Source organism: Pseudozyma flocculosa, assembly GCF_000417875.1.
Source record: "Pseudozyma flocculosa PF-1 unplaced genomic scaffold scaffold00020, whole genome shotgun sequence".
Taxonomy (NCBI): domain Eukaryota; kingdom Fungi; phylum Basidiomycota; class Ustilaginomycetes; order Ustilaginales; family Ustilaginaceae; genus Pseudozyma; species Pseudozyma flocculosa.
In genome coordinates, this window is record NW_006920888.1 from 80,738 (window position 1) to 98,456 (window position 17,719).

The 17,719-nt window shown below is 66.3% G+C and overlaps 5 protein-coding genes across 5 annotated transcripts in view; 3 read left to right on the forward strand and 2 right to left on the reverse strand.

The window, feature by feature from the left end:
- PFL1_05471 (uncharacterized protein) overlaps positions 1-2,094 on the reverse strand; it is a gene marked incomplete at both ends in the record, with an annotated part of 3,025 nt that extends 931 nt beyond the window's left edge. The window contains one exon of the mRNA XM_007883007.1: positions 41-2,094. Coding sequence (XP_007881198.1) covers positions 41-2,094 — 2,054 coding nt within the window. The remainder of the gene's footprint in view (positions 1-40) is intronic.
- A 3,516-nt stretch (positions 2,095-5,610) lies between these two features.
- On the forward strand, positions 5,611-7,423 carry PFL1_05472 (uncharacterized protein; the record flags this gene model as incomplete). Its single annotated transcript, XM_007883008.1, has 2 exons — positions 5,611-6,470; positions 6,601-7,423. The coding sequence occupies 2 exons, from the start codon at positions 5,611-5,613 to the stop codon at positions 7,421-7,423; spliced, it is 1,683 nt and encodes a 560-aa protein (XP_007881199.1).
- Positions 7,424-7,838: 415 nt separating this feature from the next.
- PFL1_05473 (uncharacterized protein) lies at positions 7,839-10,886 on the forward strand (the record flags this gene model as incomplete). Its single annotated transcript, XM_007883009.1, has 1 exon — positions 7,839-10,886. The coding sequence occupies one exon, from the start codon at positions 7,839-7,841 to the stop codon at positions 10,884-10,886; it is 3,048 nt and encodes a 1,015-aa protein (XP_007881200.1).
- Positions 10,887-13,281: 2,395 nt separating this feature from the next.
- PFL1_05474 (uncharacterized protein) lies at positions 13,282-14,622 on the forward strand (the record flags this gene model as incomplete). The annotated part of the gene is made up of 1 exon (XM_007883010.1): positions 13,282-14,622. One exon carries the CDS (start codon positions 13,282-13,284, stop codon positions 14,620-14,622), a length of 1,341 nt encoding a protein of 446 aa, XP_007881201.1.
- A 1,349-nt stretch (positions 14,623-15,971) lies between these two features.
- PFL1_05475 (uncharacterized protein) lies at positions 15,972-17,281 on the reverse strand (the record flags this gene model as incomplete). Its single annotated transcript, XM_007883011.1, has 2 exons — positions 15,972-16,992; positions 17,238-17,281. The coding sequence occupies 2 exons, from the start codon at positions 17,279-17,281 to the stop codon at positions 15,972-15,974; spliced, it is 1,065 nt and encodes a 354-aa protein (XP_007881202.1).
- Positions 17,282-17,719: the final 438 nt, after the last annotated feature.

A 17,719-nucleotide genomic window follows, 5' to 3' on the forward strand; every position in this document is an offset into this window, starting at 1 on the left:
CCTCTTTTGGCGCTCGCGCATCAATCTGCAGAATTTGCACTTCGACGACTTGGGCTTGCGCACCAGCGTGCCGTCCTTGGAGCTGGAGCGCGTCCGCGTCTTGACCACGCCCTCCTCGTCGACGGCCGCCGCGAGCGCCGCGTGCTGCGCCTTGCGCCCCTTGACGCGCGCAGACAGCTGCAGCGCCTCGAGCTCATAGTGCTGCAGGCTGGGCCGCCTCGACGTGTCCGGCGTCCCGCTCTCGGACGCCGAGACAAACGAGTCGCTGCCGTGCGACTGGTCCGCCAGGTGGAGCGACAGCATCGTCGACCGGGCCGTGTGCAGCGCGCTGACCGTCTCGAGCGACGACGAGAACTTGGTGTCGTCGTGCGCGTCCGCATCGCTCTCCGCCGTCGCGTATCGCGGGGAATGGCCCGCTCCGCCGAGGGCAGGTGACACGTCGCCCGGCGACACCCTGCCGCAGCTGAGCCAGGCCGAGAGCGACGACGACGGACTCAGCTTGTCGCGGCCGGCGCCAAGGGCACCGCCGCCAAGCCCGCCCAGCTCGCCGACCCGGTCGTAGGGTCCCAGCTCTGGGCTGGTGCAGCTGCTGCTGATCCAGCTGACCTCGTTGCCTGGACTATCGGTGCCGTCGGCGTCACCGTCGCTGCTCAGCGAGCTCCAAGGATCGACCGACGAGCAGCGCGATGAAATGGGCGAGGAGAAGCCCAGACCGGTGGGCCACGTGGCGACCAGGCTTGGTCTCTGGCCGTGAGACTCCAGAGGCTGTATCCGACCGGTTTGCTCGTCGGCGCGCACCGCTTCCGGCTCTTGCGGCCCCATCAGAAGCGAAGGTGGGCGTGGGTGCTGCGCCGCCTGAGCCTCGCAGGCGCCGCTTGGCGGCATCGCGCCCGTCGATCGGGGGCCCGGGCTCTGGACCGCCTCCAAGCTCAGATGTCGCAGGTCCTCCTCGGAGCTGCGCCTGCGTTCCAGGCTGGGTGTGGGGGCCAGCGATGAGGGGGCAAGGGCCGACCGGCAGGGGCGCTCAGCCTCGATGCGGCCGACTGCCACTTCGCTCAGCCCAAAGTAGCCGCCCTCGCCGCTACCGACGTCGACACTGGCGCTGTTGCCGAGCAAGCCTTGGGAAAAGGGGCCCGTCAGGCTCGGACTGGGCATCGGGGTCGCGTCGGGCGACAGCACGCTGACCAGGGCCGGAATGGCAGCGCGGGGAGTCGGCATCGAGGTGACGGCGGCCGCCGCCGCATCGACGTCGCCCGCCGCGGGACGTGCCGAGAGCCCCTTTGACAGCCCACCGAACGAGCGGAACCCGTGGACGGGCAGCTGCACCTGGTTGGCCGCATTGGCCGGTGCCGAGGCCGTGGGCTCCGCACCCAGCGAGATCGTCGAAGGCCTGAAGAGGGTGCCACCTTCCAAGGAGCTGTAGAGCGACGAGTGGATGCTTTTGCCGCACACGGTGAGGCCGCCCTGGTTGGTGCCCGGCTGCGCGTGCATCGACGGCGTCGGGTAGGTGCCATTCTTGATCTCGTCGAGCGCCGAGCTGTGCAGCTGGCCGACGGTGTCCCTTTCCCCGCGGCTGGCCAGCGTGGGGCTGGCGGCTTCGTCGGCGTCGTCTTCGCCGTCGTAGGAGGTGCAGCGGGGCGGGAGGCTCATGTCGTACTCGGAGCCGCCCTGGGTGCACTCAATCGGGCGGCGGTCGTACTTTTCGCCAGAGTGGACCGAGAACTGCTGCGGCGGCGAGTCGTCGAAATGGACGTGGCGCGGCGGCTCCGAGCACGACACGCTGCGGGTGCCGCCGGTCGGGCCGGGGCTGCCTGGACCGTGAGCCTCGAGAGCATGAGGCGGAGCGTCGACGGCAAAGTCCAGGGTGGCATTCGCCGGCACGGGCGAGGACCTGTTGCGCTTGAGGCAAGGTGCTCTGATACAGATCGAGGGGCGGGCGGGGATGAGGTGGGGCCGGACTCGACCGAGCTCGGGCGCGGCGGCCTCGGGAGAGGGCAGCTCGATGGCCGAAGCAGCGTCGATGGGCGACGACAGGTCGGCGGTGACGACGATGGTGGCGGTGGCCAACTTGCCGAGCGCAGTGTCGATCAGCATTGCGATAGAGGCGCGACTCTGGCGGATGAACGGCGGGGCAAGGATGCAGCGGGGTACGTCGGCTATCCGGCCGTGGTGGACGCTCCGCGCGCAACAGGCAGCCAGGCCTGGGATGAGGGAGGACGTGCGTGGAGACGGAAGAAGCTCTCGTGCCCCGGAGGGGGGAGGGGCAGCCGGTTGAAGGTGTCGAGAGGTGCTCCGGACGCACCGCTGTGCTAGAGAGCGGTCGAGTTCATCATTGAAAGGGACAAGGTCGTTGGATGATTGTTGGGCGGCGGAATGGGGCGAGGTAGATGCCGATCAGGGCGGACCTCGGAGTTGGACGTTCGAGTGCAGAGGTGGGTATGGGCGTCGAGCGATGCAGGGAACAGCTCGTTTGGCGGAGGAGGCGCTCTTGGAATGGCGGCGAGAGTGTCCGATGGAGGGATCCTGATGTTGGAAGAGTGTAGCGCGGTATTTGATGATGAGGTCCAGGGTCGGGTGACGAGATGCGGATCGATGAATCAGGTGTGGATGCGGGCGATGTGTGGATGCGGAGAGGCAGAGGCAGAGGGAAAGGAGGAGGAGGAGAGAGAAAGAGCCGAGAGAGAGGACGGAAGGAAGGATCTAGACAGTATGGATGAGGGTGACTTGATGATGCCCCGCGAAAGGGACGAACGGGCGGGCGGGCGGGCTCAGTGGCGCCGAGACATGCGAGCGGGCGGAGGGGCGGATCGGCGAGCGGATGGGTTGCGGTGGTTCAAGGGAGGAAGGGGCGGGCCGAGACGGTTTGTATTCTGCGTGCGCCGAGACCGGGGTGGGGCGCGAGTGGTGTTGTAGGTTGGCAGGCAGGGGTGTGTCCGCAGGCGTGGCAATAGAGGGAGGGGAAACAAAGAGGTCGCGTGTCGACCTTTGATGAGAGGAGCGGTGGTGGGACGATGGAAGAAAAGGCCAGCGAGGTGGTGGTGGAGACACGATCGGTTGCCGTGTGCGAGAGAAGGGGAGGAAGGGTGAAGACGCTGGGTGGTGGGCGTGCGATTGCGGGGCAGAGCGAGGTCGCGTGGTGGTGATGGCTGGTGGTGGCAGTTGTCGGTTTGGTGTAGGTGGTGATCCTGGTGCGCTGCGCTACGACGAAGGCCAGCGCGGAGCTCTTGCCTGTTGGGCGCCGGATAGGACCAGCGGACGACGCACGAGGGAGGGCGAAACAGATGGGACAGGAGAAGAGAAGATGCAGGTAGAGAGGAGAGAAACGTTGGCGGCGACGACCAACGACGACGACGACGGCAGCAGCAGCAGCAGAAGCGGCGTCCACAGCGTCCACGGCAGGCGACAGGCAGGCAGCAAGCAGCCACACGGTACGGCAAACACCAGCAACACCAGCAGCGGCGAGCCACCGGCCAGCCAGCCAGACAGGGCAGACAGCCAGGGGGCCAGGGCCAGGCAGGGTCAGGGTCAGGCAGGCACGCGGGCAGCCCCTGCCCAGCGCTACTCTACCCCGCCCGAAAAAAGAAAACGCAAAAAAATCCAGCTCGAATTTCCACCCACGCCGACAGCGGGGCCCAGAGAGAGGCGGGCAGGCAGGAGGATCGATGCTGGCCGCCGCTCGCGGGCCCCTGCCGCTCGAGGCCGAGGCCATGTGAGCCGAGCCAGCCTGCCAGCCAGCCGGCCAGCCAGCCAGCCAGGCTCCCTCTTCCCACGACCCTGACCTGCTCGAAACTGGCCCGCCGGACCGCAGGCTCTTCCCGCCCCCGCCCGCCGCCCTCCCGCCCGTCTTCTGCCTGTTGACCGCTGGATCTCCTCTCGCGGCAGGCGTGGATGGCAGGCAGGCTGGCCGTCGCTTCCCACCAGCCAGCCAGCCAGCCACCCGCGCCTGCCCGCTCGTTCGCTCGAGGGTCGCCCTGGCCTGCCTGCCTGGCGCTCTTTGTCGCTCCCCGGTCCTGCCTCGTCCCGCCCGCCTGCCCTGCGTCCCTCCTGCCATTGACCCGCCACCGGGCTTCAGGCGACAGGGCGTGCGTGCGACCGGGTGGCCGAGCGAGGTGGGACAAAATCACCAGCAGGCAGGCGCAAGCGACCGGAAGCGGGCCACCAAAAGGCGAGCGACGATGTCGAGGCACGAGGTGCGACGCGAGCGAGCGAGCTCCAGAGCTGCTCGAGCGAGAGCTGTTACGTTTATTTGTCTCTCAGGTCGGTGTCTCTGATCCCGCTGGCGCTTAGCTTGCCGGTGGCCATGGCCTGGCCTATGTCTCGAGAATCGACGTTTGAACGCCAGCCAGCCAGCTCCGCCTGGCGATGCCAGCAGGCTGGGCCTGCCTGGCCCTCTGTGCCGCGGTCCCATTTTGCGGGCTCAGCGCCAGAAACCCTAGCCTTCTCTCGCCCCAGGTCGTCGCCGTCGCCGTCGCCGTTCGCTCGCTCGCTCGCGCCAAACCCCGCTGATCACTGCCTAGTTCCGATTGATATCCGCAAGCGCCCGACCCGATCCGGTCCGCCGCATGGTGCACATTCGACTCTTTGCTCGTGCGGGGCCACCGTGCCGGCTTGGCTTGGCTAGGAGTCCTGACCGCGTTCCCAGGCAGGCATGCCCGTTGACCTCGCGCACGATGCTGACCACCAGCGGCAGCGCCCAGCAGAGAAGCATGCAACAACACCACCTCGTGTAGTCGCCGGTAGCGTACATGCGATGGGCCGTTGGTGGAGCGCGCCAAGCAGCGGCACATGCGGTCGAGCCTGCGGTCTCCTATTACGATTCAGCAGCGCAGGCTAGGCCAGGCCTGGCCTCGACCACGCTGGCGATGCGCATGCCAAGCCCGCCATGGCCACCAGCAGCTTCCGCCGTAGCGGAAGTGAGAGCGAGCGTCGAGTCGAGTCGAGCGCTGCAGGCTCGTCGGCCTGCCTGCCATCATGCTTCGGTACAGCGTGGCTCGCTGCCTGACCTGGCTGGCCGAGCGGGCCTCTCCCCCTGACTTTGGGCGCGGCATGGCTGGCCCACCACCGAGCCCTTTTGGCCTGGAGCGAGTCGACTCGCTGGTCGTCCCGAGCCGCCCGGACCCGCTTCTGCACCATCGTGGGCTTGCCGACCAGACGGTGTTGCCCCTTTGCATGGGTCGGCCCCAGCGAGAGACGGACGAGCGCCGAGCAGGCAAAGGGTCACGGCTCGGAACCGCAGGCCAGCCGGCGCCCCCGACCCAGTGGCCAGCTGGAGGCGTGCATCTTGGCCCGAGTTCCGAGAACAGGCCCTGGCCGAGAGCGAACCTGCCCCGCCTCTCCAAATTTTTGAGAAGGCAGGGTTGGGTTTTTCTTGCAGGCGGGCGGGCGGTGGGGCTTTGGAGGTCCTGCCTGCGCCGGCCTTGCTTGCACGCTCTCCAACCTGCTCACCTCCTCTCCTCACCTCACCTGACTCCATCACTCGACCGGATCACCGCCCGCCCTACATCTTCCGACGAACCAAAGCGACGACCGCCGACGGAAACCTTGGCGGAGAGATCCCTCGCCCACACAACAGCAGCAGCTCAGCCTCGCTCCTCTTGAAAGTCGGCACCCATGCCACGGGCACCTTCGACCTCGGCCAAAAAGGGCCGCGGCGGCGCCTCGCCCCGCCACAACCCGCTCCACCAGGAGCTCAAGGAGGACGAGCTCACCTCTCGCTTCGGCACCGTCAGCGCGCCCGGACGCCGCGCCAAGAACAAGTCGGCCAAGCGCGGCGCGAATGACGGCGACGGCGCCGACGATGCCACCGTCAACATCGACATCTACTCTGCGCCCAAGGGCATGGTGACGGGCGGCAAGGCAGGTGGAGGCGCAAAGGAGAAGCGCTTCATCGATCCCAAGCTCTCGCGCAACATCCTCAGGCTGGCGCGCGAGCAGCAGGAGGAGCTCGAGGCAGAGGAGCTCGAAATGCAGCGGGCCGAAGAGATCGGCGACGGCGACGGCGACGGCGACGAAGCCGCAGCAGGGTCGACGCGAGCAGCTGGACGGGCGTCGGGCTCCAGGGATGCCATCCGAGACGGCAACGGCGAGATGCCCGACGACTCGGACGACGACAACGAGGGCATGGACGCCGACGAGGCCGAGGGCGACCTCGATGACGACGAGGCGCAGCTCGGCGAGAACGGCTGGAGCTCGTACGACGCCAACCTAGAGATCGACCCGTCAGATCGAGCGCTGCTCGACCGGTTCCAGAAGCAGCACGAGGAGCACGACGGCGGCGCCGACGACGACGGCAACGACGGCGCCGAGGACCACAACATGGGCGGCGCCGACGAGCAGCGGAGAGGCAACCGGACGCTGGCCGACCTCATCATGGCCAAAATTGACGCTGCCGAGGCGGCCGAGGCGAGGAGGGCCGACGGATACCCGATGCCGCCTGGCATCAACCCCAAGGTGGTCGAGGTCTACACGAAGTGAGTGCCGGTCGCACCGTTTTCGGGCGTGGTTGGGCGACTTGCCCCTCTAATGCGGACCCGTCACTCATCGGCCCTCTTCACCCTGCACTCTCCCCCCTCGCTGCTCGCTGCTCGCTGCTCGCTGCAGGGTCGGGCAGCTGCTGTCGCGGTACAAGTCGGGCCCGCTGCCCAAGGCGTTCAAGATTATCCCTTCGCTGCCGGCGTGGGAGTCGATCCTCTATATCACCGACCCGGCGTCGTGGACGGCGCACGCGACGCTGGCAGCGGTGCGGACGTTCATTTCTTCGATGAAGCCTGCGCAGGCGGAAAAGTTCCTGGAGCTGGTGCTGCTCGACAAGGTGCGCGACGAGATCCAGGACGAGGGCAAGGTGTCGTACCAGACGTACGAGGCCATGAAGAAGGCCGTCTACAAGCCGGCGGCGTTCTTCAAGGGGTTCCTGTTCCCGCTGTGCGAGTCGGGCACGCTGACGCTCAAGGAGGGCGCCATTGTGTCGTCGGTGCTGGCCAAGGTGTCGATCCCGGTGCTGCACTCTGCTGCGGCGCTGCTGCGGTTGGCCGAGATGGAGTACACGGGCCCGACGTCGCTCTTTATCCGGGTGCTGCTGGACAAGAAGTACGCGCTGCCGTACAAGGTGATTGACTCGCTCGTCTTCCACTACCTGCGGTTCGCCGACCCCAAGGAGGGGGTCGAGACGAACCGCGAGACGGGCGAGCGGCGGATGCCGGTGCTGTGGCACCAGAGCCTGTTGGTGTTTTCGCAGCGGTACAAGCAGGACCTGACGCCGGACCAGAAGGGGGCGCTGCTGGACCTGATCCGGGTGCAGAAGCACGACGGCATCACGCCCGAGGTGCGGCGGGAGCTCATGACGGCCCAGGCGCGCGGCGAGATGCTCGACGAGCCCATCGACTATGACCGCGACGACGACGACGACGACATCATGTCGGTCTAGGCGGGCGCTGCGACGGGCCTAGCCTTGTACCATTATCTCTGTGCGACCCGCATCCTGGCCCGTGACCTGTAGCCGTAGCAGCATGCCCGCCTGCCTGCGCAAGCCAGCCGACCGTTTACTCCCCCTTAGCCCGTGTCGAGGCGTCTGTGCTCAGTCGTTGGTATGGTGTGGTGTGAGGTGGACGCGGGCCAAATTTGCCCTTCTTGGGGGCGAGGCAGCCAGCACGCAAGCCAAGGACAGAAGAGGCGGCAAAGGGGCCGCCCGCCAAGCGAGAGCAACACTCGCCGCGCTCCACATTTCCGCGTGGCACCCTTCTTTCGGATGCGATCATCTCTGCTTCGCCCTCGTCACCACCACCACCACCACCACCGGCTGCCAACATCAGCACCCTCCGCCCCCCTCGTCGTCCGGCGAGATGTTCGAGCGCTCCCTCTCGGCCCTCATCAAAGGGCTCCGCTCCCACCGCGGCAAGGATGAGGCCAAGTACGTCGCACAGGTCATGGACGAGATCCGCCACGAGGTCCGCAGCGGCGACATGGACGTCAAGGCAGAGGCCGTCCTCAAGCTCACCTACCTCCAGATGCTCGGCTACCCCTTTGCCGACGCCTCCTTCCACATGCTCGAGGTCATGGCCTCCCCGCGCTACCACCTCAAGCACATCGGCTACCTCGCAGCCGCACAGTGCTTCTCCCAGGACACCGACGTCCTCATCCTCGCCACCAACCTCGTCAAAAAGGACCTCCACTCCACCTCGCCCCTCGACGTCGCCGTCGCCCTCAACGGCCTCTCGCACATCGTCACCCCCGACCTCTCGCGCCACCTCGGCCCGGACACCATCGCCCTCCTCACCCACACCAAGCCCATGATCCGCAAAAAGGCGCTCCTCGTCCTCTACTCGATGATCATAAAGTGCCCAGAGATGCTCGACCACGCCTGGGACCGCCTCCGCGAAAAGCTAGACGACCCAGACCTCGGCGTCGTCTCGGCCGCCGTCAACATCGTCTGCGAGCTCGCTCGCCGCGACCCGCGCCCCTTTCTCCCGCTCGCACCCCAGCTCTTCCACCTCCTCACCACCTCGACCAACAACTGGATGCTCATCAAGGTCATCAAGCTCTTTGGCTCCCTCACCCCGCTCGAGCCCCGCCTCATCCGCAAGCTCGTGCCCCCCATCACCACCATCATCTCAAACACGCCCGCAATGAGCCTGCTCTACGAGTGCATCCACACCGTCATCATCGGCGGCATCCTGCTCGGCGACGGCGGCGACGACCTCGCCGTCACCTGCGTCGACAAGCTCGCACGCTTCCTCGAGGACGCAGACCAGAACCTCAAGTACATCTCCCTCCTCGCCCTCGTCAAGATCCTCCCCACCCACCCGCACCTCGTCGCCGAGCACCAGGAGATCATCTTCCAGTCGATCGAGGACCCGGACCTCAGCATCCGGCTGCGCGCCCTCGAGCTCGTCGGAGGCATGGCCAGCGCAGCCAACCTCCAGCCCATCGTCTCCCAGCTCCTGTCGCACCTCGAGCCGCCGGCAAGCGCCGCCGCCGACTTGGCCCACCCGTCGTCGTCGGCGTCGACGACGAGCGCAAGGAAGGCGAGCGCAGCTGCGGCCGCGCTGAAGGCGTCGCTCAGCGGCATGGGCGGCGCGAGTGGCGGCCTCGAGGCCGCAGACCCCAGCAACTCGGCCGTGGCGGCCGCCGCGCTCAACAACAACCCGACCCTCTCGCCCTCGTACCGCCTCGAGATCGTGCGGCGCATCCTCGCCCTCGGCAGCGCCGACACCTACGCCAACGTCCACGACTTCCAGTGGTACCTCGACGTCCTCGTCAGGCTCGCCCTCATCGCCAACGTGCCCGAGGACGAGGGCATCGGCGGCAGGATCCGGGACCAGATCATCGACATCACCACCCGCGTCAGAGCCGTCCGGCCGTACGCGGCGAGGACCATGGTCGACCTGCTCAGGGATCCGAGGCTCGTCGGCCCCAGCCTCGCCAGCTCGACGTCGTTTGACGAGGGCAAAGACATGCGCAGGGTGCTCCACGCCGCCGCCTGGGTGTGCGGCGAGTACTGCGAGGAGGTGCCCTCGGCGGCAGCCGCGATCCCGCTGCTGCTGCAGCCGTCCATCTACCAGGCCGCCGACGCCGCCACGGCCGCGGCGTGCGTGCACAACGCCGTGAAGCTGTTTGCGCACTGGACGGCGTCGTTGAGCGAGAGCTGGTCCGACGACCAGCTCGACGACGTCAAACACCTCGCCAAGCAGGTCATCGCGGCGCTTGACGCGGTCCACACGGCGACCGACGACGCCGAGGTGCAGGAGCGTACGACCGAGTTCCGGCAACTCTTCCGGCTGCTCGAGAGGGACCTCGAGGGCTACAAGGGCGCATCGCGGGGGGCGTCGGCATCGACGACGACAACGTCGGCGGCGGCTGGCTCCACGGGGCCGCCAGGCTCGCTCGTCTCTTCCCGTTCGGCCTCGCCTTCGGCGCCATCGTCGGGCCCTTCTGGGCCAAAGTCGCTCAACCTGCTCAGCCCGCTCTTCTTCAACCATACCCTCGGGCCTGTGGCCGAAAAGGCGCAAGCCAAGGTCTCGGTGCCCGAAGGCCTGGAGCTCGAGTCCTGGATCGTGCCGCAAGACTGGCTGAGCAGCCTGGCAAAGACGAGCGGTGGTGGCTTTGCCTTCGGCGATGGCGGCTACGACGAGGGCCACGAGTCGTGGCTGCGATTCGACTTTTACCAGCCCGAGGGGCGGTCAGGACGAGGAACGGCTGCGGGCGCGGGGAGCAAGAAGAAGGTGGCGTCCACCTCGGCTGCAACAGCGACGGCGAAACAGGGCACGGCAGAGGAAAAGGAGCGACGGAGGCAGCTGCGCGAGGAGCGGATGCGCGACGATCCCTTCTACATCGGATCCAAGGCGAACAAGGCCAAGAAGAAGGCAGCCAAGGGCCACGACGGCGCGGCTGAGGACGGTCGCGAGGCAGCCGCCGACGACATCGACAGCATCCCCGTCATCCAGCTCGACCTCAGCGGGCTCAACCTCGGCAGCCCGTCTGGGGGCGGCAAGGCGGCGGCCGCTCCGCCTGTGCTCGAGAGGGAGGAGATGCCCGAGCGTGCCAGGAAGCCGAAGAGTTTCAAGTCTGCAGGCGACGCCGGCGCGGCGACGACGACAAGGAAGAAGGCCAAGTCGAAGGCGGTCACCTCTGGTACGACGAGTCCGAGCGCTGCGATCGAAGATGCGGGCGCCGCCGGTCAAGCGGCTGCTGCTGCTGCTGCTACAGCAGCAGGAGAAGCCATGCAGGACGACGAAGCCGAGGGAGGGACGGAACCGCTAGCCAAGCTGGTCAAGTCTGCGTCGAGCTCATCGACGACGACGCTGGCGCAGGGGCAAGCGGGCACACCGCCGACAAGTGCGGCCAAGAAGAAAAAGAAGCGGGCCAATGCGGCCGAGATCCTCCTCGACTAGCTCGCTGGCGCTCTCCACGGCGGTCGAGCCCGACGTACACGTACTCTGTAGCATCCCCTGCCCTGTCGTGCGTACACACGACGATGTATGTATGTAGGGATACGCGGTGGTGGGCTCCGCCGTTGAGATCGACAAAACGTGCCGCATCCACTTCGGGTGGCGTTTGCAAGCCCTGATCCGTCCGTGGGCGCGCGCTACCGCGCAGGTCCCGGGCCACGCAGGTACGTGCCTCGACTTGTCCTTGGTCATCAAGGAGAGGAGGGCTGAGCTGCCACGTCTGCCACGTTGGTGGCTCGGCCGTTGCTGGGTTGACCGCTCTGGTCTGCGTCAACGGTCGTGTCAGATCCGATCGAGACGACTACCGTTCCCCCGTCCGCCGCGCCACCCTTCCACAATGACGGGCAAAGCGTTGTCAGGTCCTCGTATCGTCGCGAAGGAAGAAATGTTCTTTCAGTCTGTTGGGGTCCGATGAATGGCCACGGTTGAGCAGTTCGATCAACGACTCCCACCTCGTCGATATCCACAGACCGAAAGGGGTATCGTTGGGCCCGACGAGACAGAGCGAGGGGCGGTCGACCTCCTGCCCCTTGCCTCGGCGTTCTGGGGCGTTTCAAGGTCCCCTTTTCTGCGCTCGCCGTGCAGACGGAGTGGGTCGCTGTGGGGGTCGACGAAATCAGACCCACCTGCCTCGAGAAGGGGTGGGTTGAGCGAACGATTGCCGTCGTCGATCTGACGATCATCAGGTGAGTGGAGGTGGCGTAACGAATAAAAGCTCTGAACTGCGCAGCCTCATGGATCAGGGAGGAGGAGATGGGCATGCTGGGCGCGTCCGTAGCGAGGCAGCGACCAACGACGGACGACGCTTGACGACCTCTCGACGTCTCGCCCGCGTGGCATGCGCTTGCTGGCTGGGCTTGGCAGGCGGCCTCTTCGCTGTGCTTGCTGGCAGCCAACCCACTCTGCCCCACCCGGCCTCAATCTCACTCACGTATCCGCTGGCAATGCAGGCACACGCTCCCTGCGCAGACCCCACCCCCGGCAATCGATCCGAGCCCGAAGACAAAAAAAAAGCCTCTTTCACTCTCGCTCGGCGACGCGCTTTGTCCTTTGTCCGAGTGGGGTCCGAGGGCGGCCGATCGCTGTCCTTACAGGCTTATCGTGCCTGCGTCCATACCTGCCGTAGCTTCCAGCCCGGGCCTCTGTCGGCGCACTCACTTGGTCAGGATCGGCTCAAGAGCAGTAGTGGGTATGAGCAACGAACCGCTCGCCCCCCCTCTCTCGGGCCCCTGCGCGCTGCTCTTGGCAGACATACGGTCGGGTTGCTCGATGCCTCGTACCGCATGTTCCGCAGGTACGTACGTACGAACCTTGGCTTCTTCGGAGTCAAACAATCTGCAAGCAGGCCACATGGAAGCCGGATGCGTTCCCGGCGCACCTGCAGCGACCATGGCCGGCAGGTGACCCACCGGCTAGCCAGGCGAAGCGCAGTTCATCTCGACACCCGGCCACCGCAACGGAGTCGTCGGCAGATGTCCGACAGAAGGCCCCACCTCTTTGCCTCGCTCTTGATTCTTGATTCGGACGGATGGCGCGCCGGACTCGTCAGCCTCTCGTCCCCTCTACGGGCGTACAAAGGTTGATGGCGACGGCGACGGCGGCGACGGCGGTGACGGCGGCGGCGGCGTCAGCAGCGCCTCGAAAGTCCCATCGAGCGCCCTTGGAGATCCAAGGACGAAGAACGAGACGCTATTGACAGCCGAAACTGCAGGTGGCATAAGCCCGGCGACGTACAACGACTGCAGGCGTTGCCGTACTGGTCCAGGGCCACCGCATCACAGAGGGTCCCGACGACGGCGTTGGCCGGTATCGCGGCAGCGGCGCAGCGCTACTGTAGGCTAGCCCAGACCGTCTGGAAGCACCCTGACAGCGCCTTCGAGAGGGACGTCCGAGGCGCGCCCCCACTTCGTTGGCCCCCCAGAGCCGGCAGGGCTGGGCGCAACGGCCGGTGGGCCCTGTGGCTGTAGCCGTGGCTGTGTCTCTGGCTCCGGATCTGGCGTCCCACGTCCAGCGTCGGTCGAAGCGGTCGACTCTCGACGAGCCTCGAACCTATCGACCGCTTCGGCGACGGATGGGGGGCCGAGGAAAGCCATATAAGCCCGTCCCCTCATCGCCCTCATCCCTTCTTTCCTCATCACTCAACCTCTCTTACTCACCTAATCCCCAGTCTCTCTTCTCCAGCCCCGTTCCACGAACAGTACGCGTTTCTACGCCTTACCCAAGAACAATCCATCCCATCTTCGCCCCCTATACTCTCTCTCTAATCGTCTCCGAGACCTCGACGAACCCCAGACGCCACCAACTTCCAAAAACCACCAACAAGACCAGTAACATCATCATGAAGCTCTCGATCGCTCTCGTCGCCACCGCCATCGCCGTCGGCTCCGTCGCGGCCACCACCAAGGACTGCAACACCGGCGCCTGCTGCTTCCAGCTCCCCGACGAGCTCGAGATCAAGGGCGGCAACGCCACCAACAAGGGCGGCTACTACCAGCTCGACGACGGCAAGTGCACGCTGCACACCAAGAAGGGCGGCCACAAGGTCGTCACCTACAAGACGTCCAACGGCAAGTGCAAGTCGGTCTCGCACCAGCACGGCCTGCGCGTCACGTCGTCGGGCCACCACAAGCAGGAGGGCAAGACGTGCACGGGCAAGGGCCAGTTCTCGATTGAGAACTGGGACTCGTGGTTCAAGAACTCGGCCTTCAACTCGCAGAGCTTCTCATACTCGACCGACGTCAACTCCAAGGGCGAGCAGTTCAGCGGCGGCAGCTACTACAACGGCAACGGCAACGGCTACTCGGCCGGCCAGACGCAGAGCTACGAGAAGAACAAGGGCAACAGGCACGTCAGCGCCACGTCGTCCTCTTCGAGCTACTCGAACAGCGAGGGCGACAACCACAAGTGGGCCACCCCCGGCGGCGGCGCCGGCACCGGCGGCTACTTCAACAACCAGCAGGGCAGCAAGTCGTCGTTCAACAAGGACGTCGACGTCAGCCACTCGTACGGCTCCGGCAGCAAGTCGGGCCAGGCCTGGGCCGGCAACGACGGCTACGGCAACGGCGGCGCCGCCTACCGCTACGGCCAGAACCAGCAGGGTGGCAGCGACTACTACAAGCACCACACCGACGGCTACACGCAGCAGGACAGCAAGAACAGCGGCCAGGGCGGCATCGAGGTCGGCCCCGGCGGCCTCTACGCCGGTGGCAAGCTGCAGGGCGACCGCAGCTCCAAGACCCACTACCGCGACAGCGAGTCCGACGGCCAGCACTCGTCCAAGAGCTGGAACAACGGCCAGGGCGTCGCCGTGTACAACGACCAGGGCCAGGTCATCGGCTACCAGCAGTCGGACAAGGGCTCGGCCGACCACAGCAAGCACCACAGCGAGTCGACGGCCTACGACGCCAAGTCGCACGACAGCTCCTACATCGGCGGCGAGGCCAGCCCGGACGGCATCCACGGCTCGGCCGGCAAGCACCACTCCGACTCGCAGTACTACGCCAAGAACACCCACGACGACCAGAGCGACAACTACAAGGACCAGCAGCAGTACAAGACGCCCAACGGCTCCGGCTACAGGTGGAAGGAGGGCCACTCGTCGTCGTGGAAGGACAGCCACGTCGAGCAGTGGCAGAGCAACAGCCAGGACCAGAAGGCCAAGATCGACGCCGGCAACTAAGCGGCCGTCAATCTCGCTGATCCTGATCCTGTTGGCCGTCGCTCCTGACCGCCGACGGCGCGCTTCGACGTCGACGTCGACCTTGACCTCATGGCCTTGACGTAGCGTCGCCACCCACCGCCTTCCCCCGCCTCCTTGTCTCCCTTCTCAATCGATCGGCCGGTCCGACGCGTTCAGCCTAACCCGCGCAGCCGGTGCCCTCCGACCGGCCGCGCCTACACCGTCACCGTCGCTACCAACCAAACCCCCTTTCAGAAAACATCAGAATCTAGACGATCACTCCTCCCTCCCTCCCCTCTCCTTCCCACCCCACCTAGACACCATCCCGATCAACCCCCATCCTTCTTCCGCCTCTAGGCATACGGTCAAGAGGTAGAGGCGGGTGGGGTAGAGGCCGATAGATTCGGCCTCCGTCCTCGAGCCATTCCGGTCCTTCTTTATCCAATTTCCCCCAACCCAGCCCTCCCCACCCCTCCGCCCCCTTTCCATCCCCTGACAATTCATCCCATTTTCTTCCTCCCTCGCCCCGTCCGCGTCTGCCTTTGCGTGTGCCAGTCAGCCAGCCGAGCCTCGCGCCTGCGTGCCTGCGTGCCTGCGTGCGTGCGCAAGAGGCGGGCAAAGTCTCGTCGCTGCCGGGCTTCGAAGGCGGTTCAATACATCGATACATTTCGCAACAGGGGAAGAGGGCCGCGCAGTTCGCAGAAAAAGGAGCGTGGTAGACCAAACTCTCCTCGCCTCGTGGGGCGGCCGGAGAGGTCGGAAGAGCATCGCAGCAGAAGCCGAGAAGAGGGCGCAGGACGCAGGACGGGGAGAGGGAGAGGGGGAGAAAGGCGGCTAGGAAGGATGGGAACGCGGCTGTGTGCGTCCGCCTAAGTCATCGTCCGATCGATGTGCAAGTGCGATGCCCCCGCTCCGGCTTGCGTCAAAGGCGCCAGTTGGGGAGCGCGGGGAAAAGGAAAAGGAGTGTGGGTATGGCGTGCGTCGATGCGCTTGGCAGCGTCCGGGCAAGACACGAGAGTTTGGGCTAGGCGTGGCCAGGAAGAAGGGGGGAAAGAAGGCTAGACGGGGCAGCAGGGGGAAGGGGTCGCAAAGGGGCTGGGAGGGTTTATGTGTACAAGATGGGATGGATGGTATATCTTCGCGCTTCTCCTCGTTTGCGTGCGGCGCGCACCGCTTCAGTCGGCCACGGGTTTCGATCCTCGTTGCTAGTCTGCTTGCTTGTTCCTGCTTGTCGGCGACGAAAACGATGACGATGACGCGGTGCCCGGAGGATGATCGACGGACCTGCACCGCTTCCAAAGGCCCGGGGTCAATCCCGATCGCTCGTCGATTCGGCTTAGGGCGCCGCCTCAGAGCAGCTGCATGTAGTTGCTCGGCACGATGCCCGTCTCGCCGCTGGCCTTCTTGGCCTGCCACCACTTGCCCGAGTTGTCGACAATGTCGAGCACCTCGCCCTTGGAAAACGAGATCTCGGTCGGGTCGTCGGCGTTGGCCTGGTAGGCGTACAGCGCCCTCGCCTTGTAGCCGTAGTCGGGCTGCCCGCCCTCGCCCTGATTCCGCGCGACCGAGGGCGAGCCGGGCGCAACGTTGCTGTGCGACGTCGTCGAGGGCGCGCCGCCGAGGTCGGAAGCGGGTCCGCCGCCTGCCGCCGCCGTCCCCGTGCCTCCGCCCATGCCGACCTGGCTGCCCAGCACCGTCTCGCCTCCCTGTCGGCTTCGCATGCTGGGGCTCTGCGCCAGCTTGGACGCGCCCAGGCCGGTGCCGTTGGCCGTCGTGACGTCGGCGGCCGAGGGGCTGTGGCCGAACGCGGGCTGGTAGCCGCCCGACGCAGCGCCTGCCTGGAAGCCGCCCGAGTAGGCCGAGCCGTTGCCCATGCCGCCGCCGTAACCGCCCCCGCCTCCGCCACTGCGCATGCCGGGACCGGCGCCGCCGTACCGCCCGCTGTTGCGGCTGCCGGGGCTGCTGAGGCCCTGGTTGGTCGAGTTGAGCAGGGCAAACAGGGGAGAGTCGTCCTCGCTGGTGAGGTAGAGCAGCCAGACGAGGTTGGCGATCGTCATGAGGAAGTAGCCGGCGGCGACGGCCTGGAGGCTGCTGGTATTGGCGTAGATGCCGCGGTCGATGCCCGAGACGGCAAAGACGAGGGCGACGGCGTCAAAGGCGACGAGCTGCAGCCGGGCCAGGGCGAGGCTGTCGGTGATGACGCAGGCCGTCATGCCGGCGATGAGGAAAAACTCGAGGAAGATGCCGAACCACAGCGTCCCCTGGCGGTCATTGCTGGCCTCGGCGACGATCTGTCCGATGAAGGCGACAAACCATCCCACGAATGCCAGCGCGAATGTCGCCAGCAGGATCTTGTGTGCGAAGAGGAGCCTGCGTGGATGTCCAGGGAGCGAGTCGGGCCAGATGGTGAAGAAGATGTCAGGACTTGTGCTAACGAGTGTGAATCGCGACGGCGCGAAGACGGGGGGACACAGCGCGACTGATCACACCAGCAAGGCCCGCAACGCCTCTGCGGCGCACGCATCGCGAGGGGGATCCGCACTTGGTCCGCCCTCGCGCTGAGCATGCCGTGATGCCCTGGAAGCGGACGTTGCCGGCAAGGTCCGGGCACTCACCCGATGTCGAAGCCGCCCCTTCCGCCTCCTCTTTGGCCTGCCATGGTGGTGCTTCCGGTGTGGGTTGTGCTGTTGTCGCGGTCCGGCGTGCTCAGGCGATGGAGGAGAGGCCCGTGTGTTGGTCTAGGACGGATGTCTCGGTTGGAGCGTGTCAGGTGTTGCCGTGCTGTTGACGCGATGTGCGAGCTGGATGGGCTCGAAGGGGTTGACGGCTGCGAGCTGTCGAGATGGAGCGAGAAGAGGGTAGACGAAAGTAGAGGCAGCCGGCGGTGACGGTGGTGGTGGTGATGGTCGAGGAAGGGAAACGAAAGTGGAGCGGAGGCCGAGCCGAAGGAAGTGAGGTGGGTGGGTTCGAGCGAGGGAGCGTGAGAGAGAGAGAGAGGCGAGCAGGCAGCCAGGCGGGGTGAGCCAGGCAGGCAGGCAGGCAGGCAGGCAGGCAGGCAGGCAGGCAGCCAGAGAGGGGGCCGCACCGCGCCGCGCCG